Source organism: Saitoella complicata (assembly GCF_001661265.1).
Source record: "Saitoella complicata NRRL Y-17804 unplaced genomic scaffold SAICOscaffold_16, whole genome shotgun sequence".
In the NCBI taxonomy this organism is placed as follows: Eukaryota; Fungi; Ascomycota; class Saitoellomycetes; order Saitoellales; family Saitoellaceae; genus Saitoella; species Saitoella complicata.
The window spans coordinates 133,224-146,923 of record NW_017567007.1 but is presented as its reverse complement, the minus strand read 5'-3'; the positions used below and the strand labels follow the sequence as shown (position 1 = coordinate 146,923).

The 13,700-nt window shown below is 51.9% G+C and overlaps 7 protein-coding genes across 7 annotated transcripts; 5 read left to right on the top strand and 2 right to left on the bottom strand.

The window, feature by feature from the left end:
- Positions 1–13: 13 nt before the first annotated feature.
- Positions 14–2,689, top strand: SAICODRAFT_136616 (P-loop containing nucleoside triphosphate hydrolase protein). The gene is made up of 2 exons (XM_019165462.1): positions 14–2,580; positions 2,631–2,689. Exon 1 carries the CDS (start codon positions 96–98, stop codon positions 2,325–2,327), a length of 2,232 nt encoding a protein of 743 aa, XP_019023195.1. The 5' UTR covers positions 14–95; the 3' UTR covers positions 2,328–2,580; positions 2,631–2,689.
- Positions 2,566–5,681, top strand: SAICODRAFT_35857 (putative vacuolar protein sorting protein; the record flags this gene model as incomplete). The annotated part of the gene is made up of 5 exons (XM_019168450.1): positions 2,566–2,580; positions 2,631–2,708; positions 2,757–5,269; positions 5,322–5,417; positions 5,471–5,681. 5 exons carry the CDS (start codon positions 2,566–2,568, stop codon positions 5,679–5,681), a joined length of 2,913 nt encoding a protein of 970 aa, XP_019023194.1.
- Positions 5,682–5,774: 93 nt separating this feature from the next.
- Positions 5,775–6,744, top strand: SAICODRAFT_136584 (uncharacterized protein). Its single transcript, XM_019165461.1, has 3 exons — positions 5,775–6,011; positions 6,066–6,157; positions 6,205–6,744. Exons 1-3 carry the CDS (start codon positions 5,867–5,869, stop codon positions 6,652–6,654), a joined length of 687 nt encoding a protein of 228 aa, XP_019023193.1. The 5' UTR covers positions 5,775–5,866; the 3' UTR covers positions 6,655–6,744.
- On the bottom strand, positions 6,732–8,444 carry SAICODRAFT_35855 (tryptophan synthase beta subunit-like PLP-dependent enzyme; the record flags this gene model as incomplete). The annotated part of the gene is made up of 2 exons (XM_019168449.1): positions 6,732–6,750; positions 6,892–8,444. 2 exons carry the CDS (start codon positions 8,442–8,444, stop codon positions 6,732–6,734), a joined length of 1,572 nt encoding a protein of 523 aa, XP_019023192.1.
- A 329-nt stretch (positions 8,445–8,773) lies between these two features.
- Positions 8,774–10,324, top strand: SAICODRAFT_72024 (zf-ZPR1-domain-containing protein; the record flags this gene model as incomplete). The annotated part of the gene is made up of 2 exons (XM_019170731.1): positions 8,774–8,899; positions 8,954–10,324. 2 exons carry the CDS (start codon positions 8,774–8,776, stop codon positions 10,223–10,225), a joined length of 1,398 nt encoding a protein of 465 aa, XP_019023191.1. The 3' UTR covers positions 10,226–10,324.
- SAICODRAFT_94116 (chorismate mutase) lies at positions 10,256–11,224 on the bottom strand. Its single transcript, XM_019171923.1, has 3 exons — positions 10,959–11,224; positions 10,409–10,899; positions 10,256–10,357 (listed from the first exon to the last, which is right to left on the bottom strand). Exons 1-3 carry the CDS (start codon positions 11,191–11,193, stop codon positions 10,289–10,291), a joined length of 795 nt encoding a protein of 264 aa, XP_019023190.1. The 5' UTR covers positions 11,194–11,224; the 3' UTR covers positions 10,256–10,288.
- A 143-nt stretch (positions 11,225–11,367) lies between these two features.
- SAICODRAFT_35852 (DBR1-domain-containing protein) lies at positions 11,368–13,019 on the top strand (the record flags this gene model as incomplete). The annotated part of the gene is made up of 3 exons (XM_019168448.1): positions 11,368–11,502; positions 11,556–12,323; positions 12,591–13,019. The coding sequence occupies 3 exons, from the start codon at positions 11,368–11,370 to the stop codon at positions 13,017–13,019; spliced, it is 1,332 nt and encodes a 443-aa protein (XP_019023189.1).
- Between the last annotated feature and the right edge of the window lie 681 nt (positions 13,020–13,700).

Sequence of the window (13,700 nt, the reverse complement as noted above, 5' to 3'; positions counted from 1 at the left end):
GGCGTCACGTGAAGATACGGCGGGTTTTTTGGAGGCGGCGACTCGAGAGCAGCTGCTATACCCAAGGACCGCGATAAAAATACAGGGAGGACGACATGACTGAGCGATCTGCCAAGAGGTCAAAAACTGAAGAGAACCCTTATCTTGCTCACATGAACGGAAACGGTCAGGCGGAAGGTAATGGCAATTGGGCCGGTTTGACGAGGCACCAGACGACTGCTGCTCAGGCTACGGCTGCGGAGAACGGCCCTTCCAACGCATTCAATGGAGCTCCTCTTTCTCAGGAGTACTTCCGTATCTTGAAGACTCGACGGGACTTGCCGGTACATCAGCAGCGCGCGGAGTTCTTGAAGCTCTACCAATCCACCCAGATTCTCGTTTTCGTTGGTGAGACTGGTTCCGGTAAAACTACGCAGATCCCTCAGTTCGTCCTTTTCGACGACATGCCGCATTTGACTGGCAAGCAAGTTGCATGTACGCAGCCCAGACGTGTCGCCGCCATGAGTGTTGCTAAGCGCGTGGCCGACGAGATGGACGTTACGCTTGGTGAGGAGGTCGGATACAACATTCGTTTCGAAGACTGCTCCGGACCGAAGACTATTTTGAAGTACATGACGGATGGTATGCTTCTGCGTGAGGCGATGAACGACCATATGCTCTCAAGATATTCTTGCATTATTCTTGACGAGGCTCACGAAAGAACACTGGCTACGGATATTTTGATGGGCTTGATGAAGGAGATTGCTGGTAGACGCCCGGATTTGAAGATCATCGTCATGTCTGCAACATTGGACGCTCAAAAGTTCCAAGGTTACTTCAACGACGCGCCTCTTCTTGCTGTTCCCGGACGTACTCACCCTGTCGAGATCTACTATACGCCTGAGCCTGAGCGCGATTATCTTGAGGCAGCCCTTCGCACCGTTTTGCAGATCCATGCCAGTGAAGATGATGGTGACATCTTGTTGTTCTTGACCGGTGAGGAGGAAATCGAGGATGCATGCAGGAAGATTTCTTTGGAAGCAGATGAGTTGTCGCGGGAGACAGATGCTGGACCTATAGTGGTATACCCGCTTTACGGTTCCCTGCCGCCACAGCAGCAACAAAAGATCTTCGACCCCGCACCGCCACCGAAGTTCCCTGGAGGTCGCAATGGACGTAAGGTCGTTATCTCTACCAACTTGGCTGAGACTTCCTTGACCATCGACGGTATCGTTTACGTCGTCGATCCCGGATTCTCGAAGCAGAAGGTTTACAACCCCCGCATCCGTGTCGAGTCTTTGCTCGTTACACCCATTTCCAAGGCCTCGGCTCAGCAGCGCGCTGGTCGTGCTGGACGTACCAGGCCTGGAAAGGCTTTCCGTCTCTACACCGAAGAGGCATTTCAGAAGGAGTTAATCGACCAGACTTACCCCGAAATTCTGCGATCGAACTTGTCATCTACTGTTTTGGAGTTGAAGAAGCTTGGCATTGACGACCTTGTCCACTTTGACTTCATGGATCCTCCTGCACCGGAAACCATGATGCGTGCGTTGGAGGAGTTGAACTACCTTGCCTGTTTGGACGATGATGGTAACCTCACTGCTCTTGGTCGTATGGCTTCCGATTTCCCCTTGGATCCTACATTGGCAGTGATGTTGATTGGCTCTCCCGAGTTCTACTGCTCCAACGAGATCTTGAGTTTGACTGCTCTGCTCTCCGTACCTAATGTCTTTGTGAGACCAAACAGCGCTAGGAAGGCGGCTGATGCCATGAAGGCGCAGTTCGCTCACCCTGACGGTGATCACTTGACTTTGTTGAACGTTTACCACGCCTACAAGTCCGCCGAGGGCCAGTCCCTTAACAATTGGTGCTACGACCACTTCTTGTCAGCCCGTGCTCTTCAGTCTGCAGACAACGTCCGCAACCAGCTCAAGCGCACCATGGAACGCAATGATCTTGACCTCGTTTCTACACCATTCGAGGACAAGAACTACTACAACAACATTCGACGAGCCTTAGTTTCCGGATTCTTCATGCAGGTTGCCAAGAAGACCCAGAAGTCCTATACTACCGTTAAGGATGACCAGTCTGTCATGCTCCATCCCTCGACTGTCTTGCAGCAGGCGCCTGAATGGGTTCTTTACAACGAGTTCGTTCTGACGTCGAAGAATTACATCCGTACGATCACCGCGATCAAGCCTGAGTGGTTGTTGGAGATCGCACCCCTGTACTACGACATTGAGAGTTTCCCCAAGGGTGAGGTAAGGGAGGCTTTGAGAAAAGTGGTGAACAAGAGGGATCGCAGCGACGCATTGCTCGGTCAGAAGCGCAAGAAGTACGCTGCGTGAGGAATGCAAAGGATACAGCGATGAATGCTTAGCGGCATAGATCCTGGCACCGGCGTTTTATTTGCTTTTGGTTATTATGTCTTCACAATACGCTTTCTTCACCACCCCATTGCCCTTTCATGAAAGTCCATCGGTTTTGAGTTGCGGCCAGCCGCACGCCCTTACAGTAGCCGGGGTGACCGGGTTCATCGACGTAGGTCTACCGACGACGACCCGGCAGTCGCCAAGCACCCAAATAATGGCATTGGCTTCGGTAGTTGACGCCGTTGAGACGTACGGAATGGTTACTGATGATGCTTGCAGTGGCGGCATTTCAATTTCTTCGATAGTGCTCAAGTGAAGGACCCTTCTGATCCAACACAGAGTCCGGCAATCTTCAGGGTACGTGAGGCATATACTCCAATGGATGACGATAATAACACTCTATAGGACCCTTCTGCTAATGTTATATGCTCGGGAGGTGGTCACGTATTTGTCGGAGACAGGAATGGCCGCATTCAAATCTTGAACGATAAGTTTCGAGTCATAAGGGCATTCACGGCACATCAGGACGGAGGCGTTACGCACTTGTTGCATAACGGTAGAGATCTACTACTTAGTATTGGCGACGACAATGTAGCTGGGCCGCATCTTAAGCTGTGGCAGCTTGACAAGATTGATAAGAAGACCGGCGTTCCCCGGATTGCGACAACTTACGTATTACGAAGAGGTGAGCCGTTTCCAATCTCATCAGTGGGTTTCGTTGCTTCGTTCGGTCAGATTGCTGTAGGATTTGCGGATGGTACAGTCGTTCTTCTGCGTGGTGATGTTGCTCGGGGCAGCACCTGGAAACACAAGGTCGTTTTTGAATCAGAAGAACCAATCACCGGTCTTGGTTTTACAGAAGGGACCAAGCAAACTATTCTCTATGTCGTTACAACGAACCGGATTATGACATACATCTCTGCTGGAGGTAAATCTCACGGACAGCCAGCGCGTATCCTTGATCCTGCTGGATGTGGGCTGGAATGTTCTGCGGTCGACCCGCATACGGGTGATCTCGTGGCAGTCCGCGAAGATGCCATATATTTTTTTGGGCCGAATGGTCGCGGACCTTGTTATGCTTATGAAGGACCCAAGACTATGGCTAAGCTCTATAGGGGGTATGTCGCTCTTGTTTCGCCCCCAACAGCACCGCAGCCATCAGAAACAATTCGCAATATCTCTGGCATGCCATCTTCAGATTTCTTCGACACGGCTAGGATGACCATTGTTGACACGGAACATAAGTACATTGCTTACACTGGCGAGTTCCCACAGGGTGTGCGAAGTATGTTTAGTGAATGGGGCGCCTATTTTCTGGTAACGCTAGACGGCCAAGTCCATAGGTTGAAGGAGAAGGATCTGCCGTCGAAGCTTGGCATTTTGTACAAGAAGAATCTCTTCACCTTGGCAATTAACCTGGCCAAGACAGAAGCAGAAGGCTCGGTCAACGTGAATGAGATCTACCACAAGTATGGAGATTATTTGTATTCGAAGGGTGACTTTGACGGAGCTATGCGCCAGTACATCGACTCGATTGATGAAGCACAACCGTCGCAGGTTATTCGAAAATTCTTGGACGCCCAGCGCATTCACAACCTCACTCATTATCTGGAAGAACTTCACAAACGAGGCCACGCTAATGCGGATCACACGACTCTGCTGCTCAATTGCTACGCAAAGCTCAAGGATGTGCCTAACCTTGAAAAGTTCATCATGGCTGAGATAGATCTCAAGTTCGATCTGGAGACCGCAATGCTTGTGTGCAGACAAGGAGGGTATCATGCACAGGCGGCTTACCTAGCAGAGAAGCACGGAGAGAATGCGACCTATTTGGCCATTCAACTGGAGGATTTGCATGATCATCGTGCAGCATTAGAGTTCATAAGGCGGTTACACCCCGACGACGTTAACGTGCAACTGGAAGCATACGGAAACGTTTTGTTGAATGAGTTCCCGGAGGAGACTACGCAACTGTACATCGACTATTACACCGGAACATACATCCCGAAACACAAGGAAGTAACGACCACAGCAGCTTCACCGGCGCCGACCCCATCATCGTTCATGCCAAACCTTTCAAACCTGTCGAACTTACCAAACTACACCCATTTTCTCTCGAGCATGACAACTGGCCTCGGTACCGGATCATCGTCGCCAGCACCATCGACACGCGTGCAGATTGCCTCGGGAAAACCAGTTGAGGTCAAGAGAGTTGAGTACACGGCAGCTCAACCTCGTACTGCTTTTGCAACATTCTTGGACTATCCCCAACAGTTCATCCAATTCCTTGAGGCGCTAGTGCCTTCCCTCTCCGATGACGGAACAGCCCTTAGAGATGTCAGCACAGCTCTGTTCGAGGCATATCTTCGACGAGCGGTCGAGACTTCAGGCGACGAAAAATCCGAATGGGAAAGAAAGGCTAAGGCTATGCTTGAGGATCCACATTCGCTTGTTGACCAGACGAATGCCTTTTTCATTTCACAATTCACGTCCTACCGCGACGGCATGGTTTATTTGCGTGAGAAAGCGTCTCTGACAATGGATATTTTCCAGTCTTGCGCAAGCTCCCGTGATACTCCTGGCGTTATTGCAGCTCTTCACAAATATGGTGGTCAGGAGCCTGAGATGTACCCGATGGCGCTACGGTACCTGACGTCTGATCCAAAGATCCTCGCTGATGCAAGTGACGAACTTCCTTCAATCCTGGATAAGATCTCTCGTGATGGTCTAATGGCACCCTTGCAGGTGGTGCACGCCCTGAGTAACAACGCTGTTGCAACAGTCGGCGTAGTCAAAACTTACCTTGGGAACGCGATTGAAAGAGAAAGGAGGGAAATCGAGAACAACCGTAAGCTTGTCGAGAGCTATCGCGTAGAGTCCGAGAAGAAGAAGAAAGAGGTTGATGACCTCAGACAGGGGTGAGTGACATCCTCTATCCTTTCCTAACACATCTAACACGTTCTCTGCTAGGGCTCGAGTTTTCCAAGTGACGAGGTGCTCGGCCTGCGGCGGTACCTTGGATCTACCTACTGTGCACTTTTTATGCAAACACTCGTTCCATCAAAGGTTATCTCCCGGTTTTCCCACGGTATGAGGATATCTGCTGACACTGCGCGCAGGTGTGTCGGAGAAAGCGAAGCTATAGAAGAATGCCCGCAGTGCTCTGCCAATAATGCTACGATACGGGCTATCCGAAAAGCACAGGAGGACATGGCAGGCCGGTCGGATCTCTTCCTCGCCTCTGTCAACGATTCCTCTGATTCTTTCAGGACGATTTCCGACTGGTTCTCGAAAGCGCCTGGTGTTCTCAACACCGCGAAGGTCGAATGACGTCACCCAACCATCTTTTTTGAGCGTTTGAAAGCATTTTGAATTTTTGCGGTTTTGGAGGCTGCAGGCACGGAGTTTGATAGACAATACAGCGTAACCGATATACCCGACAACGACTCCAAAAATACTGAGCACCCGTACAATCTTTAGGAATACACACACTTGTAACTTGCCTTGATTAGAGAATGATTGGAGACATCCCTCACATACTCCTTCTTAACCCGAACTCTACGGAGTTCATGACGGATAATGCCGTGGCGGCTGCAAGAGAAGCCTCAGGCGGTACATTCCAGGTTACGGGATGGACTGCGCCAAAGCCAGCTCCTTCAGGTTCGTTGCTGAGACGTACATGAGTGGGAGTACAAAGTTCTGAACATTGTATAGCAATTGAGTCCGCGTCTGATGGCTCCACTTCCACTGCCGTCTGCTTAGCTGCGTTAAATGACAGAGATCTGACAAAATACGACGGCCTTCTGGTAAGTGAAGATGCAAAAAATGGATAACGGTTAGCTAACACGACCAGGTTGCTTGCTTCTCAGCTCACCCGCTAATTCAAGCATTGCGTGAACGCGTATCCATCCCAGTCATCGGGATAATGGAAGCAGCGCTGTATTTCGCACGCATGACGGGTGGCCGATTTGGAATTGTCACGGCTTCTCTGAGATGGGAATACCTGTTCCAGGCTGCGGTTGAGAATTACGGCTTGAACTCATTCTTTGCGGGAGCGAAGAGCAGCAGGTTAAGTGTGCTTGAGTTGGAGAGTAAACCGGTGGATGAAGTTAATGCAAAAATGGTTCAGGCAGCACAGGATCTTGTTGCTAACGGCGCAGATGTCTTGTGTCTTGGCTGTGCTGGTATGGTAGGCCTTCGTGCGGCACTGGAAAGTGCACTTGGTCCTGACATTACCATCATCGATGGAGTATTGGCCGGTGCGCAGATTCTAGCGGGGATGGCGAGGAGTAAGTCCTCTTGAACCATGTGCACACCTGACTTGACTAACAACTGTTACAGTGGGACTCAAGACTGCCAAATCTGGAGTTTATGCTCCTCTCAGATAATCAGGCGCCGACTTTCAAGTGTGCAAGAAATATTATTGAGCCTGTTCCATACCCCAAATGCCGTAATGCTGTGATTGTATTATACCCCTTTCCTTTACGCAAGCCTCTCAATAACCTCCTTGACCAAGCTGATGTCGGCCCTCTGAACGTACTCAATCCTCTTCTCCTTCTCCAACAATCCCTTGAACTCCTCCGGCAAGACCTGGTCGAAGTTGTACCCAGGGAACTTCTTGAGGGCAGTGTCAACAGCAGCAGAGAACTTGGCGGGGTGAGCGGTAGAGAGGGAGATAGTGTAGGTCTCTGGCGATGAGGTGCGGATAGCGGCGGCGATACCGACAGCGGTGTGAGGGTCGAGGATGTAAGGGTTCTCTCCAGGCTCACCAGCGTAGAAAGCCTGGATGGTCTCAAGAGTCTGCTCATCAGACACACGTTCTGAGCCAAAGTCACGACGTCCAGCCTCGAGCACCTTGTCAGAGACAGCGAAACGACCGTTGGTCTTCAACTCGTTCATCCAGCCAGCAAGGATTTCACCAGCCTTCTGCGCACCCTCCTCACCACCCTCCGTCTCGGCCTCTCCAGCGAGGTACCACAAGAGGCGCTCGAAGTTGGAAGAAACCAAGATGTCCATGGCGGGGGAGAGAGTCTCCTTGGCACCATCAGGAGCCGCAGCAGCGCCATCAGCAGCCTGGGGCAACTGGCCGTCAGCCTCATGACCAGCGGGAGCCTCCTTCTTCTCGTAACGTCCAGACTGGAAGAAACGGTTGAGAATGTCGTTGGCGTTGGTAGCGACGATGAGCTTGGACACGGGAAGACCCATGGACTTGGCGTAGTAACCAGCAAGGATGTCACCAAAGTTACCGGTGGGAACAACGTAGCGGAGCTGGATCCTCTCGGCCTCCGGGGAGGTGGGAGGGAGACCGAGTGATCGGAGAAGGGTAAAGTAGGAGTGGAAGTAGTAGACGATCTGAGCGAGGATACGGGCCCAGTTGATGGAGTTGATGGCACCAAGGTTGTACTTGGAGTTGAAGTCGGCGTCACCGAAGAGCTGCTTGACGATGTCCTGACAGTCGTCGAAGGTACCCTCAACGGCGATGTTGTGGACATTGGCGTCAAGAACAGTGGTCATCTGAGCCTCCTGGATGGGAGAGACACGACCTCTGGGGTGGAGAATGAAGACGGAAACATCCTCCTTGTTGCGCAAACCGTAGATGGCGGCGGATCCGGTATCACCAGAGGTAGCACCGACGACGGTGATCTTGTGACGGTCAGCATCGGACTTACCCTGGTTCTTGCGTTTCAAGAAGTACTCGAACAAGTTACCCAGGAACTGCAAAGCAACATCCTTGAAAGCGAAGGTAGGACCGTGGAAAAGCTCGAGGAGGTAGAGGTTGTCCTTCTTGCGAAGATGACGGAGGGGAGTGACATCCGAGTCACGGAAGGTCGCGTATGACCGGTGGACGAGGTCCTTGAGGTCGTCTGCTGGAATCTCAGAAGGAGATATGTAGAGGGAAAGAACATTGAAGGCGAGCTCCTGGAAGGAGAGGTGAGCCCATGCGGATCGCCAGTCGGAAGGCAGAGCGGGGATAGCGTGAGGAAGGAAGAGACCGGAGTCGTCGGCGAGACCCTTCAAGACGGCAGCCTCGAAGGTGAATCCCTTTGATCCACCACGGGTAGAACGGTACTGCTGAGATCGGGAAGGTTCCATGGTTGATCTGACTTTTATGGAGTTCAACTTCGCGTTTACTGAGCCCTACACTAAATTTGGCAGCGTGCATGTCCATGCGTGCTCGACGTCGCCGAGATGCTCGGACCACGAAGAGTTCCGTTGTGGAAGGAGTACCAGCATCACCGGCAATCAAATCGAGATGAAATGACTCATAAAAAAACAATACCTCTTTTCCATCACCAGCTTTCCCAGTCGTCTGGTTCCTTCTAGCACCTGCGGATGGGCCGATTGTGCCTTTGCGCGCCGCCGTATGATGCATATTTTTACGTCTGCAACTCAAAACTCCTCAGTTGATCCACAAATAAAAAATGGCCGACAACGAGAACAAGCCCGTCGACATCTTCCAGGATGTCGGTGAAGCTGCCGAGAACGTTACCGACAACAACCAGGTCGTCCAGGAGATCGAGTCTCTCTGCATGCAGTGTCATGAGCAGGTTTGTCGCATATCGCCGCTTTTTTCACACGATTACTAATGTACATCATGACAGGGAATGACCCGTCTCTTACTCACCCGTATTCCTTTCTTCAAGGAGGTTGTGTTGATGTCCTTTGCCTGCCCTCACTGTGGTTTCCGCAACTCTGAAATCCAGAACGCCGGTGTCATTCAGCCCAGAGGTTGTATCCAGACACTTCAGGTTACCTCCAAGGGTGACCTTGACCGTCAAGTCGTCAAATCCGAGACTTGCTCTTCCACATTCGTCGAGCTCGACCTCGAGATCCCACCACAGCGCGGCCAGCTTACCACCGTCGAGGGTCTCTTGTCCACCGTCCTCGAGGACTTGGACGCCGATCAGCCTGCGCGCAAAGACGTCGACCCCGAAACATACGAGAAGATCGCAGCTTTCATCCAGAAAGGACGCGACATGTTGGAGGGCCGCGCTTTCCCCTTCATCCTCCGCCTCAACGACCCAGCCGGTAACTCATGGATCGAGCCTCAGCCCGGAGACCCGCAGACCAAGTGGTCCCGTGTCGAATACGACCGTACACCAGAGCAGAACCAGGCTTTGGGATTGGCGAACCCTGAAGAGGGCCAGCAGGATGACGACGATATTCGCCCAGATGAGGTTCACACGTTCCCTGCATCTTGCCCATCATGTACCCACCCTTGCAACACTCACATGAAGTTGGTCGAGATTCCTCATTTCAAGGAGGTTGTTATTATGTCCACGGTATGCGATGACTGTGGGTACAAGAGTAACGAGGTGAAGACTGGTGGAGAGGTTTCCTCTCTGGGTCGCAAGATCACTTTGAAGGTCGAGGATGCCGATGACTTGGCTCGTGATATTTTAAAGTCCGAGACCTGCGCCCTGTCTGTCCCTGAGCTCAACCTCGACCTCCACCCTGGTACTTTGGGTGGTCGTTTCACTACTCTGGAGGGTCTGTTGGCGCAGGTTCACGATGAGCTGTACGGTCGTGTCTACTCCCAGCAGTCAGACTCCATGGAGACCGAGAAGAACGAGAAGTGGCAGGCTTTCCTTGACGGTCTGTCCGAGGCTCGCGAGGGTAAGAGGCAATTCACCATCATCCTTGATGACCCGCTCGCCGCATCATACCTCCAGAACATCTACGCACCTGATCCGGACCCGAACATGACCACCGAGGATTACGAGCGTACGCACGAGCAGAATGAGGATCTTGGTTTGAACGACATGGTCTTGGAGGGATACGAGGATGAAAACGAGAACGAGGCTGCTAAGAGGGAGGCTGAGGAGGAGGCCGGCAATGCTGCCAAGAGGCAGGAGACTGAGACCCAGGCGTAAAGGGTATAAAAGACGGACGACGACACGATAGGCGTAAGTTTTTGATATATTTTTGGCTTTCGGTTAAGCGTTGTCTAGGCGTCGCAAGAGATAGTCCACTTCCACTTCTTTCGTCAATGGGATTACCCAGTCCTGCAAGAATGGTCAGTACATACTTCGACACATATACGTCGGCAAACATACCCTGTACATGCTCACCACCGTGTCCACATCTACTCTTGCGGGCGCGCCGGTGGTGTCATTGTTCAGCTCCACTGGATCTCTTCCATAAGCCCGAGCTTTTCTGCCGAGTCGCTCCAACACCTGCTTCTCCACCGCAGCATTGGTGATAGCTGCATCTAATCCGCCTACATCCCTCGCCCTGATGAGCTCGTTCATCTTTTCTGGGTCTGATCTATACTTGACCTCTGCTACATATTTGCCGTAGTGTATTCTTCGGCTCAATGCTTGCAAACACTGAATATCGATGGTTGCCGCACTGCCATAGTTCACATCATCGCCCTCCTCGCAGATTGCCGGGATGATTCTCTCGACGTAGTAATCCTTGATCTTGTCATTGACGTTGATGTCGTTTGGATGCAGAAATCGTGGGTAGGTGAGTGGTGGAAGGATAGGTTCAGGAAGGTCAGCGGTGAATGCGTACTCGTCTGGTGACTGATACCGGCGGACCTTGGCTATGTATGCACTGCATGAGTAACCACCACGGTGCACCATGATTGCCAGCTGCACATACCATGGATGACCTCAGTCTCCTGCACGACCCAATCCAGGAAAGAGCCCTTGAAGTCTGGCAGTGGAATGCCGTTTGGAGTGTAGACGAGCTTATTTTGCTTGAATTGAGCGCGTTCGATGAGGCTGAAGATGATTGTGTCCTCCAAACGAATGAGCTGGTACCGCAGATCGTTCAGATCCATGCTGACGCTGTGATCTGCGGCGTGTATGCTGTTGCTTCTGTCTGTCAAGTCCATTTCTGGCAGCTGCTACAGGCGGAGTCTTTGTCAGCCCCAGTGAGCGTTCGTTTAAGCTCGAGCATACATGCCGTACGGTAACCGAGGAATCTGCGCGGCCTCGCAGGCACGCCGCTACTCCCACATGCCCTGTAACACAAGCAGTGCCCAGCAGACGTTCGTTACTCTCGCAAGATGACTCACACATTGCGCGTCGCGTTCGAAGGTTGCTGCCATGGCGAGCTCGACGCCATCTACGGGTCGTTGGCTGCAATGGAGAAGCAGCGCGGTGTCGAAGTTGACTTGCTCCTGATCGGAGGCGACTTTCAGGTGACTGAAGCTTGCTGGCCCAGCATATATCCGGTAATGCTGACGTCTTGCAGGCAATACGGAACCGTGACGATCTCAACTGTCTTGCAGTACCTCCGAAGTACAGACGCCTAGGCGACTTTGCTGATTACTACGAGGGAAGAAAGACTGCACCAGTACTGACTATCTTCATCGGCGGCAACCACGAAGCAAGCAACTTCTCCTGGGAACTGTACCACGGAGGATGGGTTGCACCCAACATCTATTACCTGGGAGCTGCTGGCGTCGTAAACGTCAATGGCCTGCGAATTGGAGGTCTGTCAGGTATCTACAACTCTGCAAACTACACAAAGGGTCATTTCGAAACAGTACCGTACGACAGCTCTACTATCCGCAGTGCTTATCACGTCCGTCAGTACGATGTGTACAAGCTATTCAACTTGCGAGAGCCCATCGATGTCATGCTGTCCCATGACTGGCCAAGAGGCATCTACCATCACGGCAACACACATTCACTGCTGCAGAGAAAGCCATTCTTCAGAAGGGAGGTGCAATCGAATACGCTTGGGTCGCCGGCGGCGGAGAATCTACTGAAAAAGCTGAAACCCGCATATTGGTTCTCGGCTCATCTACACGTCAAGTTTGCCGCTGTTGTCAATCACGATGAAGGCAGGCGTGCGACACCGTCCGCAGAGATGATTGAGAAAGCCGCTGCAGGGAATTCTGAGGAGGTTGTACTCGAGTTGGATGAGGAGGAAACTGCCCCGGTTGCGGTAGTCGTTGAGAACGGCGATGCAGACGAGATTCAACTTGATTTGGATGACGACTTTGAGAATGAACCGGTGATGCCGTTAGCATTAAACCACGAGATTACAGTCTCGCCGGAGAAGAACAATGATGAGATTGACATTAATATGGACATCGATATGGAAGTGGAACCGACGCCGGCGGACGTCGGCGCACCGAATGCTGGCGCAGATCAAGCAAATCCTGAGGATCAGATCGCAATTACTGCAGAAGATGCCTCGAGCTCCGAAAAAGCGGAAACCGTGGTCATGCAGCCGCGCAATGCCGCGATCGGAGTGTCCCCCATCACGATTCCAGTACAGCCGGCACTACCAAATACAACCCGCTTCCTGGCTTTAGACAAGTGTCTACCGAACCGGGCCTTCCTGCAAGTTATGGACATTCCCGTTGCATCAACGCCTTCTGGTGACGATCTGGAGTTTTGCTATGATGCGGAATGGCTTGCGATTACTCGAGCCCTTCACCCCTGGCTTTCCACGACCAAGAAACAAAGGCCCTTACCTCGGGATGAGAAAGAGGTTGCTGCTACGATTGACAAAGAACTGGCTTGGGTCAAGGAGAACGTCATGACGCGGCCGACAGGATCAAGGATTCCGCGAAACTTTGAGCAGACAGCGTTCCGGGCAGACGACAAGGGACAGCAAGAAACACTGCTTCATGACGATCCTCAAACCAGGGCTTTTTGCGAGATGCTTCAGATCGAGAACAAGATATATCCTGGCAGCAAGTAGGGATTAACAGATCATGTCGCATTTGACCGTCGGCAGCGGTTACCCCGCTATGTTAAGCCGGCCAAAAAATATGTCATAGGCCCGCTAGATGCATCATCTGAGCTAGGATCACGACACGTTCACGCACTCCACCTCCTCATCCCTACACCTCCCACACGGCCGTTGGCCATCATACCCCTGCTTGCGCTTCGTACAGTTGACACATGCTTTAGCTGTTCGCACAAACCCGCACTCCTCCCCCAACCCGAGTTACGGAGAGCGACAATCCGTTGACCTCGAGTTCGATTGAATTTGGATGATGTAGATTTTACTCTTATTGATCATTTGCTCAGGATTGTTGCGTGGTGTGGACCAAGGAGGTGATGGAGGTGGTTTATGTTTGTCCCACGGTAAAAGGGTTCGAATCGAGACCACCCCGCAGTCCGTCTTGAGGCTCCGGATATCAGAGAAGATCCACATTGCCCAGACTTGCCATAAAGGATCCTTCCGCTAATTGACCCGATTTCACCCCATCGCAGTAGAGCTAAGCCTAAGCGAACTCCGCCTTCAACTTCAACGTCCATCCTCCAGCTTATCCGCAAACTTCTTCAACATCGGCGCCAACAACGGCTTGTTCTCAGGGTTCTTCCAACCCAAGTGTTACTACCATCATGATTAATCGATAGTGAATTAATTGCCGGT

Bases quoted from the DNA above. Each gene is read 5' to 3' on its own strand.
- SAICODRAFT_136616 (XM_019165462.1), top strand. From the start codon at position 96: ATGACTGAGCGATCTGCCAAGAGGTCAAAAACTGAAGAGAACCCTTAT.
- SAICODRAFT_136584 (XM_019165461.1), top strand. From the start codon at position 5,867: ATGATTGGAGACATCCCTCACATACTCCTTCTTAACCCGAACTCTACG. The intron at 6,012-6,065 runs GTTCGTTGCTGA...AACATTGTATAG, and splicing joins GCCAAAGCCAGCTCCTTCAG to CAATTGAGTCCGCGTCTGAT. The intron at 6,158-6,204 runs GTAAGTGAAGAT...TAACACGACCAG, and splicing joins CAAAATACGACGGCCTTCTG to GTTGCTTGCTTCTCAGCTCA.
- SAICODRAFT_94116 (XM_019171923.1), bottom strand. From the start codon at position 11,193: ATGGACTTGACAGACAGAAGCAACAGCATACACGCCGCAGATCACAGC. The intron at 10,900-10,958 runs GTATGTGCAGCT...GTGCATACATAG, and splicing joins GGAGACTGAGGTCATCCATG to CCAAGGTCCGCCGGTATCAG. The intron at 10,358-10,408 runs GTATGTTTGCCG...CCATTCTTGCAG, and splicing joins CGGTGGTGAGCATGTACAGG to GACTGGGTAATCCCATTGAC.